The 13,085-nt window shown below is 40.8% G+C and overlaps 1 protein-coding gene across 5 annotated transcripts in view; it reads right to left on the bottom strand.

The window, feature by feature from the left end:
- LOC137430216 (uncharacterized) overlaps positions 1-13,085 on the bottom strand; it is an 81,500-nt gene that overhangs the window by 12,205 nt on the left and 56,210 nt on the right. For 3 of the 5 annotated variants that reach the window (XM_078780423.1, XM_078780422.1, XM_078780424.1), the window contains 5 exons: positions 11,535-11,620; positions 10,824-10,924; positions 9,938-10,676; positions 7,491-7,591; positions 4,827-4,900 (listed from right to left, as the gene is read on the bottom strand). In XM_078780423.1, coding sequence (XP_078636549.1) covers positions 4,827-4,900; positions 7,491-7,591; positions 9,938-10,676; positions 10,824-10,924; positions 11,535-11,620 — 1,101 coding nt within the window. The remainder of the gene's footprint in view (positions 1-4,826; positions 4,901-7,490; positions 7,592-9,937; positions 10,677-10,823; positions 10,925-11,534; positions 11,621-13,085) is intronic. The other 2 variants (XM_068120906.2, XM_068120907.2) reach the window with 1 other exon arrangement.

Below are 13,085 nucleotides of genomic sequence, written 5' to 3'. Positions count from 1 at the left end.
ATGTTGACAGAAGATTAGACCGAGAGCTCCGTCTCAGTGGCATAATGGTTAGAGCATCCACTCTGAATCTGTGAGGTTGGAGGTTCGAACCCCGGCCGGGTCAGTCAAAGACTTTTACAAAATGGTACGTGCTGCTTCCTTCGTTGCTTGATGCTCAGCATTTAAAAAGGAAAGAGCATGGACAACAACTTTAAGTTGGTAATAATGGGCCAGGCTGTGATGACCCTTACGGCCTCCTCCTGCATCAACGTTTCTTGAAAGGGAACTCATATTGTAAGGCATAATGCAAGGATGAACAGCAATAAACCAAACAATATTATAAACCAGATACAGCAAAAAGTATAGGCTCAGAATGTAATGAAAATTTGGCACAAAAAACGGAAGCAGACATGTTAAAGCTTGCAAAAGACCACTTCCTCAAATGGTATTTCCTGAACTCACCACCCACTGTTCTTTCATCAACCACCCTATCTTTTCCTCGCAACATTTTCACAAAGACTAATGCCTGCTGAACTAGCCTGACTTTAGTAATGGAAAAGGCATAGGAGTGATGAGGAGGCCCGTGAAATTGTGCTCGCTGTGCTCACTGTGTAATATGTGGCAGGCTGCCTGGTTAATTTAACTCGCACATCGTTTTGTAGAAGAAGAAGAAGAAATCAGAATGTTGCTCATGACAACTTTGGCAAAGTTTTTCTCATTACTGTTGACGCGTCAACATAATTTGGTTCCCAGAAGAATGCAAAATTTATGAAACATCAAGCATCTGGATTTCTTATCACATGTAGTCCCCTTTTTGTTATATTTGGGTTGTTGAAAGGAAATGGGAACCGACATGAGGGTTTGAGGTAAACGTAAAGCAATTTGCCATCAACAGTTATGGCAAACTTTGACGAGGAAAGTGCTAGAATTGCGTGTACCTGGGGAACATTGTGGGTTTAAAAACACACACACACACACACACACACACACACACACACACACACACACACACACACACACACACACACACACACACACACACGATCCACCTTGTGGCTTTGCCAATGTCAAACTATCAATTATCGCAAAGTAAAGGTGTTCATAAACACGAGTTTTTTTTTCTGAAAAACAAATGTCTAAGAAGTTAGCTATAAATGGCATACAAATTCACAAGACACAATAAAAGCTATTCATAAATTGCAGACAATTTATCCGGCGGAATATTCACCTTGACCAACATAGCATAGTAATAGTAATTGAATATCACCAAAATATATTGCCAATAGTTCTCCAAGGTTCAGAGGAGCTGGACCTCCCATTGTTAACCATGAAGATGTATTCCTACCAAAAATGTATTTATTAGCCCGTCCCCCCACGCAGCGAGAGACGGGGTGTGGCAATCGCACGCGAGGTTGAGCTTTAGTCATAAAATTTCAACAAACCTTGATTATGAGAATATGGAGAAAACATTTAATAATAGGGTCTAAATGTGAAAGGGCAAAGTCATTGGAACTATAATTAGCTTTTGTTAGTCTGACCACAGTGTGTTAAGCACGAGACTCAGAGTTTTTTTGTTTTTTTACTTGGAGACAAGTTCTGGGAATGTGGTTCCTCGGGGGAAAAGCCAATTACCTGGAGGCCCCCTCCCTGCAAACTGTTTATTTCTCGATAGGGAAAATGATCAAAAGTGTTCAGGGCTTCTTTTTTTGATAACCTTAAAATTTGAATAAGAAAATTGTTATTCCAAAATACTTCAGAGTCCTTCACCAACACATGACCAAATACATTCTCCTCCCCTTCACCCACCACACTCCCTCCTGCTTCATCATCTCTCCATTCACCACTCCACTCCACTCTCACCCTTCCTCTACTTGGAAATAGAGATGGATCTTTTTGACTCGTATCAAATTGAGGTTACCCACCTCTTCAGATTAGGTAACCGATAATTATAACTAGCGTGGATCGGCTCGCTATGATCTCCTCACCATGCGTCACTGGAGGCACAGGCTTGTTTTAACTGAGGATAATGACTGTATGTGAGCTGCGGTGTTGTCATGATTTACACCAATCATAATACAAACATTTATTTTGTACAAATTTATTTGTAATATTGGTGATATTATTTGTTTGGAATTTATTTGTAATCTAAAAACGATCAAGTGGTGTAAAGCTCCAAATGGTCAAGGGTCCAAGCTGTCTAATCTGTCTGAAGGGTGCAGGGGGTCTAAATAGTGTTAAGGTCTAAAGGCTCTAGGGGTCTAAAGGTTATAAAAGGTCGAGAGGGTGAAGGGATCAGAAAGTGTCCAAAGTATTGAAAGGATCTTAAAGGTAAAAGGGGTCTTAAGTATCTTCTGATCTAATGTGTCTTTGCGGTATTTTGGTTCTTTGGGGGCATTCAGGGTCTTTTGGATAATTTGGGGTCTTTAAAGGTCTGGGGGGTCTTTTGGTTCTTTTGGGTTTTCTTGGTCTTTTGAGTGTTCAGGATTTTTTGCATCCTCTGGATCTTTTGGGTCTATTGGATCTTTTAGTTATTGGGGATATTTCAGGACATCTGGGTTTTTCTTGTATACCCGGTCAAGGCTCGTATAAGAGTCAACACATAGAACAAATAAAAACACTACGGGGGCTTTCAGGAAAGAAAACAGGGAATTTGTAGAAGGTGGATTTGGGGTGTATTAACGGGGTAGAAAAGATCAATGTTTTGGATGGGGGAAGATATGAGATGATGGTGAACAGCTGTTTTAAAGACCTGGAGGGAGGAGTGTGATTGAAGGGAGTGAGGGAGTTTGTTCCAGAGGTGGGAGAAAAGAGGAATGAAAGAGTGAAGGTGAGTAGAGAGTCTTGATTTTGGCAGTTTCATCAGAAGAGGGTTGCTGGCAGATATTGTGTGCCCTGCAGGAATATTTGGGGGGAAAGCACAGACAGAGCAGGGGGAGCTAGGCCGGAGAGGAGTCAGTGGAAGTCAGAAAGACCACCAACCTGCCTACTGTGAGAGAGTGAAAGTCCCTCAAAATCAGCTTCATTTTGGGATATACCAATGATTCTAAAAGCCTTAGTCAGTGAGTGAGTAAAAGCCTTAGTCAGTCAGTTTCTACAGCGTGAAGCCGAGCTAGGTGTGAGGCAGGAGCACTAGCCCAGTATTCCATCAAGCTGCAGGTGAAAGCTTTGTAAGTGATGAGCAGCTCAGTAGTGCCAAGATAGAACGTCACACGACGGAGGATGCCCATTCGGCGACTCGCTTTGGAGGCCAGCTTGGAAATGTGGCATTTCCAGGAAAAATCATGGCAGATAGTGAGACGTAAAAGCTTGAGTGACAGAACTTATGCGAGAGGATTGTTACGAAAGTAGACAGGAGGGTTTTCCAGACGGTCTTTTCAGAGAGACATAGTGAGAGTGTGAGATTTGTCAGGATTGAAAGACATGTTCCACTTATTTGACCAGTTTGTAATTTTATCCAGGTCTGTAGAGAGTGAAGAGGCTGCTGCCTGCCAATCTGAGGATTGAGATACGGAGCGGTAGAGAGTGGAGTCATCAGCAAAGAGATAGAGAGGATTTTCCAGAGTCAGAGAGATCATTAATGAAGACCAGAAAGAGCACAGGGTCCAGAACACTTCCTTGAGGAACTCCAGCCTGGACAGGAAGAGGAGATGAGAGAAATCCATTTAGAGCCACACGTTGACTATGACAGGAGAGGAAGTCTGCGAGCCATGAGGGGAGATTCAAGGGTATTTATGGGTCTTCAGGGTCTTTTGTGTCCTCTGGGTCTTCTGAGTCTTTAAAGGTCTTTCGGATATTTTGGTTCTTCGGGGTCTTTTGCATCCTCTGGGCCTGAGCAACTGAGTTCAAACAGTATGTAATTAATTAATAGACATATTATAGTCATGCGGCATCAAGGACAGACTGATAAACACATGCTGAGAGTGAGCTCCTTTCATATCATAGATCGTACATAATAAAAGCGTGTAAAGTGTGAGATGGCCGGTTTTATAATCCCTTCAGTGTTTCTTTATGTATTTACGATTAAGCTTCAGTGTGTATATCAAGGTCATAACATTTTTATGTGAACAGATTTCTGAAGTTTCCCCTCGATTGGATCACAAATGAGGGAGGAGCTAGGTTTTAAATGTGTGTGCTTAAAAACGTCATAACTCTGAAACCATGTGATGCATGACGTCATGCTCGTTGACTTTTTTTGTTCGTCATGGGTATGCGATTCTGCCTGCAAAGTTTGGCCTCGATCTGTTCAGGCGTTTTGGAGAAAATTGGATTTTAGTGTTTTTCACTCAAAACAATATGGCGGCCGAACCACGTGACCTGTGACGTCATAATTACCATTAAAATATTCTGCAGACCGATTTCCTCCTATGGTAAAAATTTGCTCTCAATCAGTCCAATTATTGCAGAGAAAATGGTTTTTAAAGGAAAACAAAAAAAAATTCCCAAAAAACTTCCACAAAAAACTTCCTGGATCCGGAATAATTTCCTGAGCTTCACCAAAAACTAATCAATTCTTCCTTATCCCAAGGGCAATCATCCCACCAACTTTCATCCAAATCCGTTCAGAACTTTTCCAGATATCTTGTTCACAAACACACGAACACACACACGGACACGAGCGAATGCATTACTCCCTGGCGGGAGTAAATAGTAAAGTGATATAGTAAAAATACAGGAAGTTGCAAAATAATGAAAAATAAATTAGGTGTATACCCATGCCTAGTTTTCAATGCCAATGCAAACTTTTTGGGTTGGATATTCTTCAAAGTGATTGAAGTTGTAGCAGATGAATATCGTTTTAAGCATGACAGTGCAAGGTGAATAAAGAAGGGGAAAAATATCCAGCTTACCCTTTTCTTTGCTTCCCCCCAAGTTGGGGAATAATTTGAAGCCTTGTTTGAAGTTTTCCGATGGCGTATTTTGTCTAAGCAGAACAAATGGGTGAACAATATAGAAATCACGTGACATACAACATACGGTTTGAATGCAAGCGATACAATGGCAAATTAAAATAAATAGTAAATTTCAATTATTTAATGCAAATCATAGGAGTCTTGCGTTCTTATTTACATTGAAAATGCAATCACATGTGATAGACCATCTATTTATTATGTAAGCACTAAAAAAGATTGGAGAGTTGGAGGTGCATGCCCGAGGAAACAGGTGCGGCTCATATTTCAAGCAACAGGCTTTTCATTAGAGGAAAAAATAAAAATAAAAAGGGGGAAAAAAGTTTTAAAACATTTTGAATTTATTCTTGCTCTGACAGAAAGCGCTGAAGTTCAAGACGCCAGCTGCTTTCCATGGCAGATAACGTACTCTTATCGAAAGTTGATAAAATTCGTCGTTTATCTTCTCCGCTAATGCAGACCAACACGAGTCCTCACTGAGACGAGCATTCCGACGCTATCAGCAATAAACCTTATGGTGAAAGTGGTATTCAAGTCAAAGGGGATGTTGAAGCTTAGTTCTATGCATCGCTGTAACCCAGCATCTATAACCGACCCATGTCATTTGAAATCAACAAAAGCACATTTTACCCACACAAAGCTAGTATACCAACGAACAAACATTGCTTCATTGTACAATGAAAAGGTTTCTTTATTGATACCTTCATATCAGCTGTATATCAAATACTGTTTCACAACTACAGGGTATATCAGCTTAAGGTCATGTTACATTTTTGGCACAAGTAATCGACAGGTGGCACCACCTGGTGATAAAAAGTCAAATTAACCCCTCAAATATAGCCGTGCATAACAACGCTGGGTTCGGCACTCCAGCTATAAGAACAATGCCACGTGTCATTAGTTGGAGACAAGACTTTGCGTTCAGTTGCATCATTATGTTTTTACTACACACGATAATTGTCATGATTCTGACCAATAATGGTGAATGGAGGATTCAGAGTTTGTCTACGCCAGAGTGCAATTCGACAGTTTTCGATGTATGAAGGAGAGTCAAAAGGTTGTTTTTATCTCCAAGCATGAACAAATGGTCCCATGTCAGCAAAACTCGGCACAGGTGTTGGTCCTTTTCCATGTAGTTTCCAAGCAGTTACACACATTTTCCCAACAATTGGGGAACCGGTGCCAATTCCCTTGCTGAAGTCAGATGTTACCACAAATAAAGTGAAAACTAGCAAGAGCTGAAGCTCAATAGTTTTCTTTCAAAATTATTTAATATGGGTACATACACACATGCATAGACACAGACAGACAGACAGCTGTCCTGTCATTTCGCTGCTGAGTTCAGTCCACACAACCCCCGACTGGGGGAGCAAAGCCAAATTATTCAAGGAATGATCGATCTCCTCGGGGTCTTCTGGTCTTCATGTGTGGACTGTGGAATATTGATGGCTATGAAAGGCACTGTGAAGCTCTGCAATGCTCTGAAACCGATTTCTGCCTTTCCACCAAACATTTGTGTCTCTTCATATCACTTTTGCTACGAAAGGTATGCTGGCACTCCAGACATTGCATTTGGTATGCTGCTCGCTCTCGGTTATATCTGTAGGGGCCTATTTGCACCCTGCCTGTATGAGCCTATGTTTACAGCTCACCACACTGCCAGAGAGGACGTCACCTCTTCCTACTATGCATCTTCTGGGATCATCATTTCCTTCAGATCTGTATGGATCACGTCTTTCAATCTGTGGGCCTCCTTGTCGGAGGGGTTTCATCAGCCAGCGAAAGAGGCTGATCTTGGGTGTTCGCTTGTCAGGCATTCGGCACAGATGCCAAAGCCGATCTAGTCGACGTTCAAGACTTTCCCTGTCACTATTTCACTGCCCCCCACTGCTGCATGTCACTCTGAGAAGTTATGTGCTGGGCCCACTGCTGAAAATGTTCCGAAGACGGTGTCAGCACTACTCCTTTAATAAATATGTAGATAACCACAAAGTAAGATACTAAAAAAATTGAAATTCTCGTCAGAACGAGATAATCACAATTGTACAAGAAATGCAGATGTTGACCAATTTTCAATTTACAAGCATCCATAATTAGCAAGGAAATATTTGTTTTTATTAATTACATATAGTTATATATGAATGTACATAATTAATATTAATTAATTAATTATTAATTAATACACATACCTCCGCCGGGCTGAACAGTTTACGTTTTGTATCCCACTGAAAGGCCGGATCTTGATCTGGAGCTGAACCAAAATCTAATCAGCTCGTTCATGTCACTGACAAAACTCATCTACCAAGTTTTGTCATAATCCATCCACAACTTTTTGTGATATCGTGTGATATATCGTTTTTGGCCCTAATCTCTCAATGGTGAAGAATCACTTAGAAACTTAAAAGAGTATCGAATGCAGATCCGGATCTTTACCAAAATCGAATCATTTTGTCCTCGCCACACACCCAACCTGTCCACCAAGTATCGTCCAAATCCGTCCATAACTTTTTGAGATATCGTGCTCACAAACAAACAAGCAGGGATGAATACATAACCTCCATCCACCTTCAGTGGTGGAGGCAATGACAAAAGTTTGCCACTTACCTCCTTTTGCAGGAGTATTGAGTGTTTTCTTTGTGCCTTGAAAAATCTCGTCTTCATCACTCCAGGTGACCATTTCCTCATCTGCCGTGTCCATTCGTCGCCTGCGTGGAACATCAATATCCCCGCTTTCAAATGGTACTCACAGGCACACAATAATTATTTATAGATGCTGTTGAAACACTCTACCATCACCTGAAATAAGAGTAGACCACCGTGAAATAGGGATGCCTCTTAACTAACAGAAAGCTTTAGGCCTCCACTCCCTTGAGTTGACCCCAAAGTCTTGTGCTCTCACAACTAAACCGGACCTTAAAACTGACAAGCCCATGCTTTTATTGAGGCAGACTGATTAATGATAAAAGTAGTTTCTTTCATTCAGATTGAGAGCTTTAATGATGCGTCCAATTAAATGCTCACTATGAGTACCATGCATACAACCCCTGCTAGAAAAGCAACGGCATGGTGATGAGCACTCGGACCCCAGCCAAACGCAAGCTTCTGCAGCATGCAGGACAGAATGGTCCGGTCATTCTTTGGGAAAGATGCAAAATAAAGGCAGATTAACGAAAGGTTAAATCCAATTCAAGGTTATCACATAGGGCCATGCACAAAGGCAACGCAGAAAGGAAACAAAGCATACAATCGTATTTTAGTGATAGCTGTAAAGCCTCCAGCAGCAGTTGGACAAGAAACACAATAACAACTGAAAACTGCCATAGAAAGACAAAAGAGTTGAACGAAGTTAGGAATGGTCTGGTTAGGAATGACAGTACAGCTCGGAGGTAGCGTACTACACTTTACACCATCTAATCTGAGATTCCTTTCCGCCGCAACGATAAAATTGCCATCCTGGTGTTCTTTTCAAGAAGGTTATTGCATCAATGAACATCCTTCGGATGGGATGTTAGACCGGTTCTGGCACCTGCGTAGGATTTTACTGGTGGACGAGAACTCACAAACCTTTCAAAAAGTCATCCACTGTGCGCCAGTACTAAAAGATGAATGGGAAGGGTAGTGGGAAATCAACAACACTGTTTACATGACATGTAGATGGTCCCAAAAATTATTTAAATTTAAAGAACAAAAGCTATATCTAACATATCCCTGTAAACCTATCCGATGTTATTAGTATCCTCTAGATTTTGGTGGAGTCTTGTAGATCCCAGATGTCAAATTGTACAGAACAAAGCACGAGCCATTTCATACTAGAGCAAATTAATTACTCCCCTCGCCAGAGAGGGTATTGCATTCAAGTCCGTTTGTCTGTCTGTCTGTCTGTTACTTGCAAAATTGAAGATTTTTCAAGTATATTGGTCGGTTGTGTTTGTGGTTCTGCCTGTCTGTCCGTTTGCCTGTTTGTTACTTGCCGGAAAAGATTCCCGGCAAGTATGTTGATCGATTGGTTTGTCTGTCTGTTTGCAGCACTACGTCTACACTGTTGCACGTAGAATCGCCAAACTTTGCACACATATTTGGCTTGCCCTGGAATAGACTGTGCCCAATTTTTAACTCTGTCGGCCCAAGGCCTCCGTTATGACGTCATAATTTGATAATTCGACAAGTACAAAACTTCATCCAATCAAGATGCAATTTATTGAGTGACATGACGGCATAAACTGTTGGAGAAAAAAAAATAGTGATGACGTCACCGGTCACGTGGTTCGGCCGCCATCTTGGAAAAACGGAAAAACTTTGCACCTCCATATCTCCGAAAGTGCTGAATAGAAAAAATTGACATGGCTCATTGTAAAGAACTCTCCATGGGGAATAAAATATGATAATGATGACGTCATCGGTCACGTGGTTCGGCCGCCATCTTGGAAAAACCGAAAAAATTAGCACCTCGATATCTCCGAAAGTGCTGAATAGAAAAAATTGAGACATGGCTCATTGTAAATAACTATCCATGGGGAATAATGATAATGATGACGTCATCGGTCACGTGGTTCGGCCGCCATCTTGGAAAAACCGAAAAACTTAGCACCTCTATATCTCCGAAAGTGCTGAATAGAAAAAATTGAGACATGGCTCATTGTAAAGAACTCTCATGGGGAATAACGTATGTTAATGATGTTATTGGTGCCTCCATTATGATGTCATAATTCGACAAGTACAAAACTTGATCCGATCAAGATGAAATTTCTTGAGCATCATCGAGGGGTAAATTGGTGGAATAAAAAAAATTAAAATGATGACGCCATCAATCACGGGGTGGGGCCGCCATATTTGTTTTAACCAACACCAAAGCCTTTTAAAAAACCACTGAAAACACATCCTGGCGAGGGTCTGCAATCTCTGATTGCTGTTTCTTGTTTGATTTGGATTTAATTCGCATTTACTACGGTAGTAAGTAAAACAGTTGCGCTACTATCCTAGAAACACAATATAGATTGAACTGTGCTGTCATAAAATAATCATCCCATCCCCGTAAGGAAGTAGAATCGCACCGCATTCTTTGGTTCTTAAGCTCATCATTCAGATAATGAAGTCTTCCCGAAGAGTCCAAAGAGTCCGAAGAGGTAGAGGAGGTAGAAGAGGTAGAAGACCGTTGAATGGACAGCGAGTCAAAATCAATTTTTCGTTTCAACGCCAATTGAGGGAAACTATTGACCAAATTAGATGTTGTCCCTGCTCGCCTTTTCTTCAGTTTAGCTTTGCCTTTACCAAGCTTCTTCAGTTTAGCTTTGCCTTTACCGAGCTTCATCGATGACTTACATTTAACTGGAGGGGCTAAAGTCAGCTTGCCGCTTTTGTACTTTGTAGTCACTCCAACTGAGTTTGATGACTCTCCTCCAGCAACCACCGAGGTCATCTCAGATTGTGCTGCTTCCTTTTTTGCGAGTGAGGAACGAACGTGAGGTGGGCTGTCAATCATGAGATTTTCTGAAACATTGAGGTCCGTTTCACCTCTGTCTTTCATCAACACGTTTGCCGGCGTTGAGTCACCAGAGTTTGTCAGCCGGTCACTCTTATGGGAAGGTCCTTCCATCCCAGGTTCAGCGGAAGGGGGTTTAGGTTGGCCGTCAATCACAAGATTTTCTGCAAAATTGTGGTCCGTTTCATTTCTCTTTTTCAGCAACACGTTTGCCGGTGTTGGGTCACCAGAGTTGGTCGAACGATCACTCTTCTTATGGGAAGGTGCTTCCATCCCAGGTTCAGCAGAAGGGGGTTGGCTCCTTTGCAATCCTAATGACACATTGGACAGGTTTATAGTATTTGGACATGCTGAGGTACTGTGTCTGAAAGTATCAGCATCTCTCTTAGCAATAAGCCAAAAACAACTGGAAACAGCACAAGAGGACTTGGCCATTAAATCATGAGGCAAGATCCAACCTTTGGGGGGCTCAAAAATCTCCGAGGAATCCTGAGAATCATCAAAGAGCGAGCAGAAAGGAGTTTTTTTCATTATCTTGGCCAGGTCATTTGTTTCATCACTGAAAGAGTTAAACAGAGACGAAATTAGTACAATACTGCCAAAAAAGTGGCACAATGGATACTATTATTGTATAGGGATTAGTGAGGGAGGGGGCTGTCATACTGCAGAAAATTTCACATAAACACATTCAAAAAAAGGCTTCAATAAACCTGTAATTCCAAACTGTATTCTGCCTCAACATGTTTATTTGTATACAATTCTACCACATTAGACAACGAGCAATGCAAGCAGACATGTGACATGTCTTGTGTTGAAGGATGTCGAGTTAGGTTGCTGCAATGAAGCGCACATCCCGGCTTCAAATTTACTGACAACTATGTTCCATAATATTAACCACATTAACTGAAGAAGAGGATTCCACACACTTTTTATACATAGATTTTAAACCACAGATACTCCTGTGACTCTCACAAACAAACCAACAAGAAGGGTCTCTCAAACACCCAACTAGAAATGGATAATTAAAACTGCGCAGATGACATCAAGATATAAGCACTCGAAGAATGAACATTCATGTTAAATACCATGGGAGAGTGAGTGCATTACATCAAATCGACGGTATTTGAGCATGGCGACAATTGCTTGCATCTTCAGAAACTGCAACAAACCTGGAAAAATGCTCGGATTCATCGGTCTTGTTATAATTTGCCTCCTTGGTAATAGGTAAAGGCTCTTCCAAACTGCATCTCACTGCCTGCACTCCAGAATGTGGAAGTTGGTTCCACAGGTGGGGAAAAGAAGGAACAAATGAGTGGATGGAGCAGAACTATTGTAAACTATTGAATATTTTTGTTTAATTAAAAACGTTTAATTAAAACTATTAATAAATAAACTTCTAGTTTATTCCTGATACGTGAAAAACCTTGCAACCCATGCCTTCAGATCATGAGGTATCTTTGCCACCCCATTTTCTATCCCATCATGATGTAACTTCGCTTTTAAAAAATTATCCAAGGGTAGGAGCTCTTATGTTGAAAGTTTAATGTCAATCGCTCTAGTAGTTGTGGAGAAAACTAATTTAAAAGCGAATATAGATGAAAAGTGAGGGCAGAAAGGGGAAATTTTATTTCTTTAGGTGTGGGTCTCGGCAGACATTGCACAACATGGTAAAGGATGGTTGTGGACGCCTATTGCTAATATATGTATGTACAAAGGTCAGAAGCAAGCGAATAGTACTAGAGTCGAACCGACACGTGTTAAAAGCAGTTACACGAATGAAAAGGCAGAGGGAAGCACTTTAGTGGGGTGCCCAGACACTCAGTCATTTCAAATTGATGCAAAAGTTTCGTTTTCAGTACCAATTTGAAGGTAAGGGCCGATAGAACAATTTTGGTTCGAGTGTCAAGCACTCATATAATTTTTTGTTTTGTTTTTTTGACCATTTTCCAAAATGGCAGCCATCGAAAATCATGAATTACAAATTTTATTTGAAAAAGCTCATAATTCTCACACAATTGCTGTGTAATATAACTTGTATTGCTATCTTAAGCTAATACTGTGTGAGGAATCAACTGGAGTCAAAATATTGATGTTTTGAATATTCTGGTATGCCAAAAATCAAAGATGGCTGCCAATTTCGGGCTTTTTTCGCATTATGCCTCATAACTTCTGTCCTATTGAACCTAGAATGGTGATTTTGGTGTCTATACCCAGGTTTTCATGTATGAGTTATTGAATAAAAATAAAATAAACATGATTGGAGCATATCTTATCTGATATTTCACACCAATGAGACAATAAATACAAAAAGTAATAACGCAAATCGGGTATTGTTTTTTCATCTTTTTCCTTTTGAACTTTTTCCAGTTTTTTTATTGGGGTCATGTCAACGAGCTGGGGATGGTCTGTCTTTTGCCAAAATCAAACCGAAGAAAACCCTTCATTATGTTGGTCAGTTTCTCTTTCCAGCTTTCAGATATCATGGATGGCTGAGAAGCTGAAATGGGAGTTTTCAGTGCAGTGCATATACATTTAAGAATAACCTCTCTGTCCCTCATGAACCCAACATTTTTATGCATCAAGATGGCAGTTATTTAATATTGTTTTTTCTTTCTGTCTTCCCAGGTCGTTTCTGAGATGGCTGGGACAAGGAGATGGTAGTTTTGCATTCTGTGCCAAAAACAAACTGAGGAAGGGCTTTGTTTGACCTCTTGCAAATC

This window comes from Myxine glutinosa, chromosome 6 (assembly GCF_964187855.1).
Source record: "Myxine glutinosa chromosome 6, kmMyxGlut1.1, whole genome shotgun sequence".
NCBI classification, from domain to species: Eukaryota; Metazoa; Chordata; class Myxini; order Myxiniformes; family Myxinidae; genus Myxine; species Myxine glutinosa.
The sequence above is the reverse complement of the archived record's forward strand: the minus strand, read 5'-3'. Positions and strand labels throughout refer to the sequence as shown.